The sequence below is a fragment of the Solanum verrucosum genome, unplaced genomic scaffold (genome assembly GCF_900185275.1).
Source record: "Solanum verrucosum unplaced genomic scaffold, falcon-dt-bn FXZP01000165.1, whole genome shotgun sequence".
In the NCBI taxonomy this organism is placed as follows: domain Eukaryota; kingdom Viridiplantae; phylum Streptophyta; class Magnoliopsida; order Solanales; family Solanaceae; genus Solanum; species Solanum verrucosum.
In genome coordinates this window covers 2,113,001-2,128,959 of record NW_026020340.1, presented here as the reverse complement: position 1 = coordinate 2,128,959, position 15,959 = coordinate 2,113,001, and the positions used below count along the sequence as shown (strand labels likewise).

Here is a 15,959-nt window from a genome sequence, read left to right as displayed (position 1 = left end):
GCTAAGTTCACAATTTTCAAATTAATCAGTCTGTTTTAACTTTCTATAGTAGTAGGGTTTTGAGGGCGAATAATGGAACCTCAGTATAGTTAAGATGTGTCGCTAAGATTTAATTCATAGTTTAGGATATACTTATGCTTTATCCCTAAATAATAATAATAATATATTAATGATAGAGAAAACCAATTTCAAAATAATGATCTACAATATCTCAAATGTTGTGAACTAGTAAATATTTTTTTAGAATTGTTTTAAGTTAAATAATAGTTCTTAAACAGTTTTTAAAAGTAAAATTCATATTACCCCATTTCCTGTTTTTGCTTTCAATTGGCTCATTGTACACTCTCTCCATGTTCAGAACTAAACTTCAAAATCTTCACCATAAAATCAACACATTCCTCTCCATTAATGGCTTTTCTTCAGACCTCAAATCCCTTCTTCAATCCCACGCCTTCATAATCACAACTGGTCATACCCACAACGTGTACATAGCAGCAAAGCTTATCTCTCTTTATGCTTCGAACAATAACCTCATTTCTTCAAGGAAAGTGTTTGATTTCATCGATTTTAAGGACCCTTTTCTTTGGAATTCGATTATCAAAGCTTATTTCTCTAATGGGAAATACACAGAATCGCTTGAGTTTTATTCCAGTATGCGGGGTTCTAATGCTCTGCCTAACCAGTTTACGGTACCAATGGTTGTTTCTGCTTGTGCGGAACTTGGGTTGGTTGAAATTGGGATGGGGGTTCATGGGTTGGTGTTAAAATTGAATCTTTTTTATGATAATAGTGCTGTTGGAGCTTCGTTGGTTTATATGTACTCGAAATGTGGGGTTATGGAGTATGCGTCTGATGTGTTTGATGAAATTCCTGTGAGAGATGTGGTGTCTTGGACTGCGATTATAAAAGGGTATGTAGAGAATGGAGAGAGTAGTAAAGGGTTGGAATATTTTTGTTTGATGTGTAAGAATGGAGTAGGTGAGGTGAGGCCGAATTTTCGGACGTTGGAGGGTGGATTTCAAGCTTGTGGGAATTTGGGTGCATTGGTAGAAGGTAAGTGTTTTCATGGGTTGGCAATGAAATCTGGTTTTGGTTGTTATCAAGTTGTTCAGTCTTCTGTTTTGTCGATGTACTCGAAATGTGGTTCGGTTGAAGAAACTTGTAGTTCGTTTTGTGAGGTTGATGAGAAGGATTTGTTATCCTGGACGGTAGTAATTGGCGTTTATGCAAAATATGGGTGTATAGATGAATGCATTGATATGTTCTTGAAAATGCTGGCTAGTGGGATATCCCCGGATGGGATGGTGATTAGTTGTGTACTTTCTGGTCTAGGTAATGCCGCGATGATTTCTGAAACTAAGACTTTTCATGGATTCATCTTGAGAAGAAACTATGATGAGGATAACATGGTTAGTAACACATTACTGGCCATGTATTGTAAGCTTAGACTCTTGAATTTGGCAGAAAAGATATTTAATAGAGGGAATGGACAAAACACAGAGGCTTGGAACGTGATGGCAATTGGCTATTGGAAGGACGGATTAGAAGCCAAGTGCATTGATTTATTCAGAGATATGCAATACTTGGGAGTTGAATCTGATGTCAACAGCTTGATATCTGTGATTTCTTCTTGCTCCCGGTTGGAAAAACTTCGTTTAGGTCAATCTCTGCATTGTCATGTTATAAAAAATCTGATGCTTGGAAATGTTTCTGTCGCCAATTCTCTAATAGATATGTATGGAAGAAGCAAGAATCTAACTTTATCGTGGAGAGTCTTTTGTATGATGACCGATAAGGATGTTGTTACGTGGAACACAATGATGACTTCCTATATTAGTTGTGGAAAAATTGCGGAGGCCTTTAGTCTTTTTGATGAAATGAGAGCAGAAAGTTACAAGCCTAATATGGCAACGCTGGTTATTTTGCTCTCTGCTTCTTCTCAAGTATCTTCCCTGGAGAAAGGAGAGAAAGTTCATCAATACATCAAGGAAGTTGAGTTCGGAAAGAATACTTTGCTTGATACTGCATTGACTGATATGTATGCAAAATGTGGACAGCTAACAAAGTCCAGAGAAATATTTGATTCGATGGAAAAGAAAGATATTGTTTCTTGGAATGTACTGATCTCAGGCTATGCTATGTATGGAGAAGCAAATTATGCTATAGAAATGTTCAAAAAAATGGAACAGATGAAAATTAAGCCAAATGAACTGACTTTTCTTGCTGTGCTCTCTGCGTGTGCTCATGCAGGGTTGGTTGAAGAAGGAAAGTCCACATTTAGAAGAATGAAAGATTCTTCCTTGATGCCCACACTGAAGCACTATTCTTGTATGGTTGATCTTCTAGGTCGTTCTGGTAATTTGGATGACGCTGAAACTTTGGTTTTGTCCATGCCAATTGCTCGAGATGCAGCTATTTGGGGTTCTTTACTAAGTTCTTGTAAACTTCACAGTCAGGTTGAGAAGGGTATCAGAATTGCAAAACATGCTATTGAATCTGACCCGGAAAATGATGGGTACTATATAGCAATTTCAGACCTATATAGTTCTGTAGGAATGTGGGAAGAGGTAGAAATTGTGCGGAAAATAATGAAGGACAGGAAAGTGAGGAAAGAAGTTGGCTGGAGTACAGTATAAATCTATTTCTTGGGAGTCTTTAGGAACTCAAGTTATGGTAGTATTAATGTGATGAAGATTTGGCGCGACTAAAGGATTTACACTTGCAAGAGTTGTTCAATTAGTGCCACATTTTCTGCTCCATAATTTGCTTCACTTGCTGAGAAACAATGGCTGATCTATGGTTGCAATTGCATTGCGAGCCTATCATTTTTCTGGCTGATGATAGTAATCTGGTTTTGGCCTTGCATGATGAACACATTGTAGTTTCCTCATCCTTTGAAGTTCAGCCCTTCAACAATGTATCTTACAACAACAAGAACAACATAACCAGTGTAACCCCACAAGTGGGGTCTGGGGAGGGTAGAGTGTATGTAGTAGACCTTACCCTCCTATCTTGGAAGGTAGAAAGATTGTTTTCGATAAACCTGTGTATCTTGCATACGAGAAAGGAGAAACTTTATGCTCTCCTTCACTAGATACATTGGACACCACCAAATGTAAATATGATTGCACAGTCCAGGACAGCAGTACTGTACTTATACCAGACAATTTTGAGTTTTGAAGCTTTATTTTTTCACTTTCTCATAGGCAAGTTAATTTTTGAGTTTTGAAACCAAACTACCCTTTTATAAGTTATATGAGGAAATTGATGTATTTGTCTTATGAAATAAGTAACTAATACCTGCATTATCTTAACCAACTATCAAACGACCCCTTACTTCTCAAGTGTTAGAACTTTACGAGCCCTTCAATTGCATCCCATAATTAAATCTCTCTTTGATAAACATCTCATCGACGATTCGATTTAAAATATCACACATAAAATTACAATTCCATGCAACAAAAACCTTCCTTTCATTACCAAAAAAAAAAAGAAATCACAAAACAACAACATATCAAAAAAAAAAAAAAAAAACTACATTTGCCTATTAGCAGCTTCAGTAACAAAAGGCAAATAAGGAGTTTTTCCAAGTATAGAAGAAACAAGTCCATAAACAAAACAGCCCACAACAAACACAAAAAGCCCATTATGCATCCAAACCGTAAATTTCAGCCCAATACCCGATTGACCCGGTGAGAAAATCCTCTGAATCAACATCGGAAGCACCAGTAGAACGTCGAGCACCACCGCTTGCAGGGCGTTGAACCGGGGGTACTTGTTCAGATTCTCATTCCGAGCAATACCTAAGTAGAGAGCAAAGAAAGTGACGAAGCTAGCGTAAGGGAGAGAGCGGTAGAGTGATAGAAGTGGGAGAATTGGTTGAAATGGAAGAGCTAGGGTTGGGAATTGAGCGAAAAGGAAACGGCCGTATTGAAGGCCGTTGAAGAAGGGGAGAAAGTAAGCGACGGCGGAGATAAGGCGGTCAGTGGCGGGGATTGGGTTGTAAGAGGCGGAGATGGAAGCGGGTTTTGTGTGGATACGGGTTCGGGTTTGAATACGGGTTTGGAGGAAATTGACGTTGAGTGGGTGGGGAAGAAGGCGAGGGGTAGTCGGAGTGAAACGGAGAAGAGGAATGGAAGCCATTTTTGGGGAGTTGTGAGGTTTTGGGAAGTAGCTAGAGTTTTATTTATATGGATTTTTGTTGTTTGAGGTACAAGTTGTAATGCGTAAGGTACGCTTATATAATGCATTATTTTGATGAAAAATAAAAATGAAAAAAAATAATTCCGTTGCCGGGACTTGAACCCGGGTCTCTCGGGTGAGAGCCGAGTATCCTAACCAACTAGACTACAACGGATTGTTGTTTCATTTACTAATAAATACTAACCTGTAATTTTCAAGATTGGTCGTCATGTGTCGCCACCTCTCACGATTAAAATTGTGAAGTTCTAGATTTGTCAATTGGTCGTTATGTGTTGTCACCTCTCATCTATCATGTACATTCGATTAAAGTTGTCGTTGTGAAGTTCAGGATTAATCAATTGGTTGTTGTGTGTTGCCACCTCTCACTTATCGTACACATTCGATTAACGTTGTCTCTGTGAAGATATAGTTGAGGTACATAGGGTCTTACCGTCTATCCGTTTGGTACACCGCATTTTTACAGAGAATTCAGTTTAACTGAGTCCAAGTCAGAGAGAGAGGGACCATCGCTACATTATTCCGAGCAAGTCGCTATTTATGAGACAAAAATAGGATTTGAGGAGGGTGGTGTATACACAACTTTGCCCCTACCTTGTGAAGGTAGAGATGTTGTTTCTAATAGACTCTCGCTCACTGAAAGCACAGAGTTTGAAGCAAGTTGTGGAGAATAGCATGTGAAAAAACAGTTTTCACAAAATGAGAGCAAAACCAACATTGTGGAATTTCCAAATCTACAATGTAACTTGAAGTGACTATTCTCACATGAAAACATTTGGGTGGCAGTATACAAAACTGAAGTCAGGACTAGCTTACACTATATTGCCATAATGTAGGTCAATAATTTGAAAGAAGATGTATCAACATATTGCAATATACTTTCCCCAGTTTCACTTCCTATTTCACTGGCCTTCATCGATGAGGCAACTTTTCGGAAAAGCCAAAAGCCACATTCTTTGAGTAACAGATGCCTAAAGGAAGACGATTTGTAGTGTGAAAGATCGACTGTGATCTCTAGAAGTCATTTGCCCGCCTCCTTAACTCGTTCAATTCTTTTTCAATCTCTGAATCTTGAAATTGTAATGGCGAGCTTGATCTGGCAACTGGTGTTCTCCCCGGTGGAAGATCTCCTTTCTGCTTAGTCAATAAAAGGAAAACATTAAACCAAAATACCTCAGCTCTAGTCTGGAGGTTTATAAGGAAATGCTGCATCAACAATGAAGAAGATTGTGTTTTTTTCCTGATAGATGAGAAAATCTCCCAAGGGCCAATTGGGGCACGGTTTGAAACTCGTGACGTGCTCATAACCCACACATGCTACACTCTTACATTACAACTAGACCAAAGTCTGGGGGCACAATAGAGCAAATTATGCATCCTCAAGTAACTCCCTCACCTTCCGTAGTCGCCCACATATGCACACTAGTTCTGCTTTTACGGATAATACAATTTCATGGCTAGACAATTAACTTAGCCAGAAGTGTGTATAATGGAGAGAAACAACTCATACTTCGTCTCATCTATTTACCATATGTAGTTTGATTTATTAAAATTTGACATCACCCGATAACAATATCAGGGAGACAAAAGGAAAATAGCTTGCCAACATTCATGATTATTTTCTTATATCCTAGAAATCTTGCTGCTTGGTATGGTTAGCATACTTGGCCAAGCATAGCTCAATCTAGAAGGAAAGATTAGTCTGTACTCTAGGTGCCCATACTTCCATTAATTCGTGCTTTCAACAATGAAGACACATCTGAAACATTCATATCCATCTATGGATAGATCGAGTACAAAATACCTTTGCGCTTCCAGACAATTCCTTTTTTAAACTGGCAAGATCATCATCAACAGAAGAGGTCTCCAGCAACGCAAACTGTCAAAAGCAGAATGATCATTTAGGATAAAAAAAAATACAATCCCCTAAGAAGCACTAAATTCTCCCACAAAGGCTTTGCATAATGGAAGTTAAAACTTCGTTTGCAGCACAGGCATGTTGTCCTTTTGTGGTGTTTTGTGCTCACAAGAAATGAGTACCGAAACAAAAAATATTTTCACCAATTATGTATGTTGTGAATATGCAAAGTCAGACTAGTTACATTTTGGATCACTTTCCATTTTCACAATAATAAGAAAAAGCACAAGAAGTTAGCCACATTTCCAAATAAAAATGATCAAGACAGACAAAAAAAAAAAGGAGAGAGCGATGAAAAAAGGAGACACCAAATATTACCATTGCTTCAGGTTTCAATAAACATTGGCAAAGAGGAAAATAAGAGGTAATGGATAGTAACAAAACCATGAAGTTTGAAGACTTGCATATTACAATGTAAGATAGAGAGTTAGAGACACCAAAGAGGAGAGGGAAAAAAGTAATTCAGGTCTATTCAAAGAAAGCAACTCTTGGACTAATACAAAGAGAGAATAACCAAGAGCACATGACCTAAAAGAAGGCAATGCAATTGAGAAACACTAATTACCTTTCCTTCAAGCTCATCACTGGTTAACTGGTTAAGAGCATCAGCTTGAGACTCCATCGTCAAAACTATGGAAAATTGAGAAAAAGTAAGACAATCATTTTAATCAACCACAACTATTTTAGCGCGTGACTAGGGTAGGTGATTCCATAGTTTCAGCGGAACTATATCCAGGATAACCAATTCTTATTTTCAACACTAATGGTGCATTCAAGGGTGGGAGGAGAATTATTCTATGACAAGAACATTGTCTAAATAGCTGCACAAAAATATGTTGGCTTTACAACAAAAGCACTACTCTTACCAACGTCCTTTTGCACACTTCAATTAATTATTTTCAAAAAAAGGTGCTGACATTGAACATGTGTTTATCTTTATTTTATAAGCAATGACAGCTGGACTCAACAAATTGTAATAAATAGCAGAGTTCATGCCCACGGCTGAGCTCCTCCTGGATTCTAGCCAACCTAGTGAGATTTTGTTGTCTCAGAAGACATCATTTCATATGATATACATATAGAGTATCAAACATGAGAGACCAAGGTGAAGATGTTTAAAAACAAATAAATCAGTAATTTGACAGTTCTATACAGGTTACATTTTTGTAGTTGATACAAGGAAAATGCTGTGAAAGGATAAGCATTCAGTCTTATTGTTTGTATATATAGGCAGCCAAAAAATCAACCTCTTACAGGCATTACTACAAGACAAGAAAATTTTAAAGTAGAAGCAAAGTAAGCATCTGAAATTGGAAGCAAAAGAAGAAAACATGGAAAGATAAGGTGGAATATCTGTAAGAACCTTTTTCTTCCATTCTTTCAAAGGCTGAGAGAGCGCTGCTTGTATTTACATTTCCCAACATCTCGCTTACTTTGGTTGCCGTCCTAGATGATAAACCTCATAGTCATTTTCTTGAAACGAGATTAATGAAGTGTGGCAATTTTATGAGCCACATATATTTTTATATTGATGCAATAGTTTTATTGATAAGTTGGGGGAAATGCCCCTTACAAGAGGTATAACCAAAAGTGTGAGTCCTGGATATTTGTAATTCAGGATAAATATGAAATGATGAGAAGGAATGTAACTGACTTTGCTGACTGAGCACGTGCTTTCAGAGTATCCTTCTTTGATTTTGCTTCCTGTATCTTGCTCTCCAAAAGCTGCCAGATGAGAGATGACAATAGTCAAAGATAAAAGGTTCCAGTTCATTTTTAACATAAAGTGCAACACCCAGATTTTGGTAAAATTTGTTCCTAGATGGAACTTACAATAAATATCCCAAAAATTACTCAGATTAAAGACCAATCTGAGAAATAAATTTCCAGAATAATAAGCAGATAAAAAAGAAAAGTTTAGGAACACACCCGTGTATTGCTGACTAGATTGTCAACCACAGCCTTCTGCTGATCAAGTTGAGTCTTTAAGGCATTTGCATTATCCTGCACAATTCAAACTTGAGTGGATGCAAACTCAACATATAATAGCCATGATGTTCATTTCACTTCATTATCCTCTTAAGCAGACACTCTGTAAACCAATCAAGAAAATGATAAGTGTGTGGTATTCTTGGTATAAAGATCCTCAAGTTCAAATTCTGGACGAGCTTTTTCAGCCCACCACACCCTTCTTCCCTTATTCAAATATTTCTTTCTTTTCTTGGGAAACATGAAATTTGCTGCTAAAGCATACTAGTCTTTTACTAAGTCATCCACTTTGGCATATCAAGCTCAAAGAAGTAATCTACTGAGATATGGAGGAGAGAAGGACACTATAAGACTCTTCAATATGTAAGTTAACCCATCTTCCGTGTTACATAATTAGATTAAGAAGTCGTGGAACCCAATTATAACTAAATTGTATCACTTCTCAAATTCCACTGAAGTCAGCAATACCTAGTTTTGTGGTTGTGTTCATATTGCAATTACGCATTAGACACAACACTCTGAAAATATTTTATGTCTGTTCTTGGTATTGCAATTATACACTTGAGAACAATGTAATGAACCAAACAATATCAATCAAGAATCCTTATTTCTATTAAGACATGAAATTTTGCCACTTCAAGAAATAATAATGCAAAAAACTAGACATACAAATGTGGCATATGTTTGGAGGTCACTAGACAAATACGATGTCACTGTTGCTCTTCTTTTCCGTTATGAAAAATTGAAAAACTTTCTTTTGTTATTTATAGTAGTGTTCGAGCCAACTTGCACACACCTCGACTATTCTAGCAAGTACCGGCTATCTCCCGCCAGCACAATTACCGGTTAACTCTATGCACTAAAGATTAAGAAAATAAGAAAAAACACCTAGTCTGTTGTCTTTACTGGGGTTTGAACCTTGGTTTCCAAAGTTTGCACCCACTTCATCGACCTCCACACCCTTGGGTGTTGACGGACTTTATATTATATGTGAAATTTTAAATAAAGGGATGTTGAGGATGTTACATCCCCTAGACTATTCCACCATATATCCAGCAAATAGATGTGCTATTACATCACAAATAAGCTAATGTTAGTTCCACCAGAGGTTAGTTAGATTGAGTTGTCTTATATAATTCTTGTTGTAGAGGAACTTCCAATTTCTTGATGCACTTTACTATTTCTCAATCCAATCAGCTTCATAAGATTTATCTTCGGAGATTTTCACCCATGCAGCAATAACTTTCTCTCTGATTGATTAGGAGAAGGTCAGGTGATAGATTCTTAGACTAGATTTAAGGGATAATAATAAAGTTCGAAAAGTAATTCAAGTCCTTCCTAACCAGCAAATGCACAAGTCATGTCACTCAAGAATGTAACTCATCAAACTGAATCTAACTCCTTGGTCTTATCTGCTCATTTCTTATAAGAGATCGAGGACATCTAAATACAACAATGAAATATCAAAAGTGTAAGAAATATAGGAAAAGAATATTATTGAATTGTTGTTGTGTCTACATTATTACATTGAGACCCTATTTATAGACCCTAGAATACAATCCTTTACCAAGTAGGATACTATTTAGTATTCCTATATCTATTTCTATTCCTATTCCTATTCTAATAGGATTGTATAAACATATTCATATTCTAACACTCCCCCTCAAGCTAGTGCATACAATTCATGTACCTAGCTTGTTACAAATGTAATTAACATGAGGACCGATGAGGGGCTTGGTGAGATATCTGCAAGTTGATCACTCGACTTCACAAAATTGACAGTCAATCTCAATGTGTTTGTCTTCTCATTAAATACTGGATTTGATGCATAATGTCAGTCAATCTCAATGTGCTTAATCTTCTCATGAAATACTGAATTTGATGCATAATGCCGATAAAATAGAGTGATAAAATTACAGCGTTGAACTTCCCAAACCTAACTTGCAAAGACTGTTTCAGACCATAGAGTGACTCACATAATCGACATACAAGGCTACTAAACTCCCCCTGAGCAACAAAGTGCTCAAAATCTAGTATAAAGTACATGGATCATGTTGGAATCAATAGATGAGTCGATATTAAACAAGTCACCGAAAAATTGGCCGAAACATGCTCATATGCCGGAGTATTAGTGGAAGAAGACTGGGGATCATTTACAGAGGCCTTATGGTGAAGGTTCGTCCAAGGGAGGGGTGGCGATGCAAAATGGGGAGTGTTTTAGGGTTTATGTTAAGGGTTTGATGGGTGAAGATGTTGAAGAGACGGATGGAGTTGGGGAAAAACAAGTCGCTGGGATTGGAGTTGCTGTTTGTGACCCGAGTGGTATATTGGTGTTTGAAGTGAGTAAGGGTTTGATTGCAAGTGCTGAAGTCGTCTTGACTGATGAAATTGTAGAGCTGAAAGCACTGATTGAAGGACTTGATGTTGCTACAATGCTGGGTTTGAAAAGGGTTAATTTCTTCTTGGATAGTCAAACAATCTTCCAATATGTGAGACTCCTTGAACTACTACAATGTTGTTTGTCTTCTTTGACTATGTGAGAAATATAAGAAAAGAATATTATTGAATTGTTGTTATTTACATTATTACATTGAGACCCTATTTATAGACCCTAGAATACAATCCTTTACCAAGTAGGATACTATTTAGTATTCCTATTTCTATTTCTATTACTATTCCTATTCTAATAGGATTGTATAAACCTATTCCTATTCTAATAGGATTGCATAAACATATTCCTATTCTAACACTCCCCCTCAAGCTAATGCATACAATTCATGTACCTAACTTGTTACAAATGTAGTTAACACAAGGACCGATGAGGGGATTGGTGAGATATCTGCAAGTTGATCACACGACTTCACAAAATTGACAATCAATCTCATTGTGCTTGGTCATCTCTAGAAATATTGAATTTGATGCATAATGCTGATAAAACACAGAGTAATAAAATTACAGTGTTGAACTTCCCAAACCAAGCTTGTAAAGACTGTTTCAGACCATAGAGTGACTTACGTAATCAAATACAAGGCTACTAAACTCCCCCTGAGCAACAAAATTAGGTGGTTGCTCCATATAGACTTCATCACAATGCAACGGTCGCCGGAAGTGCTCAAAATCTAGTATAAAGTGTATGGATCATGTTGGAATCAATAGACGAGTCAATATTAAACAAGAAAGTCACCGAAAAATTGGCCTAAACATGCTCATATGCCGGAGTATTAGATTTGATGGCTAAAAGTGGTTACAATCTAAGAAATAAAATTATATGGGTAGGTTGGAATGATGTCACTAGAAGATAGAAATTATATAGGATAGTTCGAATTGATGGAACGACCCCATTGAAAAAGAGAAATAATATAGGTAGGGTCGGAATGATGACACGACCCTACTGAAAAAGAAAAATTATACGGGTAGGGTTGGAATGATGGCACAACCCTACGCAAATCAGATTTGAGGAGTCACCGAAAAAACGAATGGAACTATGCAAATCAAATCTGAGGAGTCACTAAAAAGACACATAATGCTATGCGACTCAGATATGAGAAAATAGTTCGGAAAAATCCACGATACTACACAAATTAAATATGAAAAGTAGTCCGAAAAGATGCACGGTGCTACGCAAATCAAATATGCAAAAAAAAGGTAGTCACCGGAAGGATGGAACGGTGCTACAAAAATTATATATGAAAAAGTAGTCACTGGAATGATGTCACAGTGCTACACAAATTAAATATGAAAAAGTAGTCACCGAAAAGATGGCACGGTGCTACAAGTTAGATATAAGAAAGTAGTCACCGGAATGATGGCACAGTGCTTACATAAATCAAATATGAGAAAATAATCACCGGAAAGATACACGGTGACCCAACTTTTGCTAACATAATTGTTGGCCAGACGGGCAGCATATATGAGTAATAGCCGCCCGCGGGCAGGGGAAGCACTTTGATTGTTTACCAAGATCATAGAAGCTCCGATACCATGTAAGAAATATAGGAAAAGAATATTATTGAATTGTTGTTGTGTCTACATTATTACATTGAGACCCTATTTATAGACCCTAGAATACAATCCTTTACCAAGTAGGATACTATTTAGTATTCCTATATCTATTTCTATTCCTATTCCTATTCTAATAGGATTGTATAAACATATTCCTATTCTAACAAAAAGAAAGAGCTCAATGTAGAATTCCAGCAACCTGAATGATAAGATAACTTCCTATTCCACGACAACTCCATTTTAAACATTATATGTAAATAAATGAACTCCAACAAATTTGTCAACAGAAAATTGCCTTACAGCATAAGATTTTCTTCTTTTGAGAGCTTCACGAGCAAGGTCCTCATCCCCCTTTCCAAGAGCAAGCTGGGCTCTACGATACCTAGGATTGAAGCAAAATTAAACCACAACTAATACATACAGAACCAATTAAGCTTCCTTAGCACTTACCAATCTTCAGAAGCTTGTTGTGCAGCTTTATACTTATTTTCCAATTGCTTTTGTGAAGCCAAGACCTTCAGAGAAAAGAAAAACATCAAACTTATTTCCACTTCCTTAACTATGATATCTCAATCACCATAAAACGCAACTTGCTAAGGGCATACTTGTGCTGTAGCTTGTCGCAGCTTAATCAAATCATTATTCATTTCTAGGACAGTCTGTTCCAAGATCTTCTCTGGGTCTTCGAAGGTGCTTATAAGTGCATTTGCGTATGACTACATAACACATAGAAGAGAAAATAACATTTGAGTTTAGAGCGAGCGATAGGAGACTGAATGTAGGGATACATGATTGAATGACAAACAACAAAGACCAGATAACCTTGACAACTCTAGCAAACCGATCAAATAGATTCATACGAGCTCCAAGGGCACCCCCACCATGACTGTTACACCTGGATCTATTAGAAAGAGTAAGCTGTAGCCCAGCAAGTTTTACAGCTCCCACTGCAAGTAAATAGAATTTGTCAGCAAATTAATGCTTGGGAAGGGGCGGGAAGAGGATGGGAAGACCGAGGAGAGAAAGATGGGAGGGGAGATTTTTTTCCCAGCAGAGTAATGAAAGAAGATTAAACTGAGGAGGAACCTGCTAGTTTTCTAGCAAACTTTGACTTACGACCCTGAACACTATGTAAACGAAAACCTGGTCTTGGTTATACACCAAAACAGTATACAATGAAAACCTTAAAACATCAAGACTTTCCATTTATGTCTATTGGTCAAATATGTGAGCATAAATTTCTACCCGTTGTATACGTAGAGCTTTCTAGAGTTAACCTTACATAAAATAAATTTTATGTTTTTCATCAAACAGTAAAAGGATGAATAAAGCTCAAACACCAAGAGCAAGTACTTGTCAAAGGTAAGACCAAAGTTGAAGGCGGCAATTGACCAACACATTAGTTACTCCTCTGAACTGATAAAATCATGCCAAAACAGTGGTTACATGCTAACTAATTTGCCTCCATGTACCAAAGAATTAATGGAGCTATATCTACATATAGACAAAAGCAGAAGTTTCTTGTACAGAAGCTTAACCTTAGTATAGACAAGAAGAAACATGACAAAGAAGGGACTTTACTACTAGCCATTATGGCACACTTGAAGAATTCCAAAAGCGCAAAACTTTCTAAACCAACTTATTAGACTGGCCAAGCATGGTAAGAACATTGAGATCGACAGACTTAATGAGCATGCATGACAAGATGCATCATCAATGATAAATGTGGGTTGCGTTGAAATGGAATTTAATTCGTGTAGGTTAATTTGCCGCTATCCCATCTTACTTGCCTAGGGAACGATTGTTGATCAGTAATGCATGCTGAGGTATTGAGCAGGCCATAACATCTATAGTTAAGTTAAGGAATATGTGTGAAATATTTGATACAGATGCAAGGATACAACTAACAAGAATGTAAGCAAGGATGTAACCTATGATATTTGACTATTTAATATTTAATTTGTGTACTGAGTGATCACGCTTAATATGTAAAGCTAATTTCATCTAATCTAAAGGTTAATATAGGGAGTGGAAGGTTGGGTCAGTAGGATGAGTTGGCATTGAGATAGTGCATCCCATAGTTCTGTCTTTAATGAAAACATTGTACCCGGGATGATTCATCTTGAGACTTTTCTTTTTATAACCGTGGTGTTTGGATCAGCTCGTGCGCACCTCGACTTATTCCACACGGTACCTGCTACCTCCCATCACCACAGATATTGGGTAACTTTGTTCGCCAGGGCTTGGGCATATGGGAATAAATCACTTAGTGTAAAACACCCCAAACGCCATTGAATAGTTGAAAGATTTCCTTTTAAGTCTCAAATTTATCAATGCCTAAACTTGCTATTACCATGGTCCTAAAACTTCATAAGCCCCCAGGGACCTATATCTATATCTACACCATCCTAGTGAAAGATGAAAAATACATTCAGTCACATTCAAACACAAACGTTAACATTAATATTTCGTTGTACTATCCATTTGGGTGAAGTGAAAAACCAACCACAAGAAAGATCAATGCACAAGTCTTACCTACGAGAGAAAGTTTCAAGTATTTTGGATCCATAATTCAAGGAGATGGAGATATTAATGGTGATATCGCACATCGTATTGGACGGGGTAGGTAAATCAGAGGCTCGCCTCCGGTACTGTGCTATAATAACGTGTCGCCAAGGCTTAAAGGTATGTTCTAGAGAGCTGTGGTTAGACAAACTTTATCTACCACAAGTCATTACAATGGGTATGTTGTTGCAACACATTATAAAACAGAACATTATTGAAGTGTTTCAAGAAGCTCCTAAACAGTCTACATCTTATAACTGGTTCACAAATACTAATCAAACCAAACATTAAAAAAAGTAAAGATACAAAACAAACTATAAAGGCTGCATCTTTACACAAACTGAATTGATAAATCCCACAGTTTGAGATCAGAATCTAAAAATCAGAAAAATCCACAGTAACCAAAAGCTTAAAAACATAAAAGGGCATCACACAAACAATAAACACAAAAGATTAAGATAACCCCAATCAAGAATTAAACAGAAAGCTCAGAAATTTTCAAAGATTAAATCACATACAAAGATCAAGAAAACCCAATTTCAGTAATTTCAAAATAAACTGAAACATTACCTCCTTGACCAAAGAAAGAAGCTCTAAAAGGCATCACCTTTACAACAACAACCCTATTACAAGATGAAATTGAAGGTGCTGAAGCCATAGCTATCCCTGTTATAGGTGTTCTTACTGCCATTTCAGCCAAATGGGTACCCAAAAATTCAACTTTTTATATATACAAAACCAAGAAAATCAATTACTTTGCTAAGTTTTCTTTTTTCTGATTTGGGTTTCTCTTCTTGTTTGTGGTTCCAGGTGAAAGTTCGCAAAACGCCCAAACACTTCTCTTCAATGTTTGGATAGTATTTTATTTTTTTTCATAACACTACATTTTTTTTCTTAGGTTTATTTATTTAATTTATTTTTAAAAATGATTAAATTTATTCCTTAACTTTACTCTAAAATTATGGAACTTTACTCTTTGTTGGACTTATGATTTCATATTATCATGTTGTTAGGAAGAGTAAGGTATTAGTGCATTAAACTCTCGTTATATATGGAGTTTGAGAAAAATTGGACTGTAAAGCTATGTCGTAGGATAGTTTTATTTCGGAGTCATTTGCTCTGAGGTATAAGATATAGTAATAATTTCAAAAATATGTAATCGTGTGTTTGATTGAAGGTATTTAACAGTTACGTGGTTATTTATCTCATCATTTATATTATAGTGATAAAATAAATTATCTTATATATATATGATGAATAACTTATTTCGAAATAACTTAATAAA

The 15,959-nt window shown here is 36.6% G+C and overlaps 3 protein-coding genes and 1 non-coding gene across 4 annotated transcripts; 1 reads left to right on the top strand and 3 right to left on the bottom strand.

Annotated features, from left to right (window-relative positions):
- The first annotated feature begins 340 nt into the window (after nt 1–340).
- On the top strand, nt 341–2,636 carry LOC125837172 (pentatricopeptide repeat-containing protein At4g39952, mitochondrial). The gene has a single exon (XM_049516316.1). It carries the CDS (start codon nt 351–353, stop codon nt 2,634–2,636), a length of 2,286 nt encoding a protein of 761 aa, XP_049372273.1. The 5' UTR covers nt 341–350.
- Nucleotides 2,637–3,518: 882 nt separating this feature from the next.
- LOC125837213 (protein TIC 20-II, chloroplastic) lies at nt 3,519–4,143 on the bottom strand. Its single transcript, XM_049516366.1, has one exon. The coding sequence runs from the start codon at nt 4,141–4,143 to the stop codon at nt 3,535–3,537; it is 609 nt and encodes a 202-aa protein (XP_049372323.1). The 3' UTR covers nt 3,519–3,534.
- A 141-nt stretch (nt 4,144–4,284) lies between these two features.
- On the bottom strand, nt 4,285–4,357 carry TRNAE-CUC (transfer RNA glutamic acid (anticodon CUC)). The gene has a single exon. It is a non-coding gene; the product is annotated as a tRNA-Glu (tRNA).
- Nucleotides 4,358–4,934: 577 nt separating this feature from the next.
- On the bottom strand, nt 4,935–15,511 carry LOC125837193 (membrane-associated protein VIPP1, chloroplastic). The gene is made up of 11 exons (XM_049516341.1): nt 15,245–15,511; nt 12,932–13,056; nt 12,715–12,825; nt 12,560–12,624; nt 12,410–12,491; nt 8,048–8,122; nt 7,773–7,843; nt 7,482–7,564; nt 6,684–6,748; nt 6,005–6,079; nt 4,935–5,334 (listed from the first exon to the last, which is right to left on the bottom strand). The coding sequence occupies exons 1-11, from the start codon at nt 15,363–15,365 to the stop codon at nt 5,215–5,217; spliced, it is 993 nt and encodes a 330-aa protein (XP_049372298.1). The 5' UTR covers nt 15,366–15,511; the 3' UTR covers nt 4,935–5,214.
- Between the last annotated feature and the right edge of the window lie 448 nt (nt 15,512–15,959).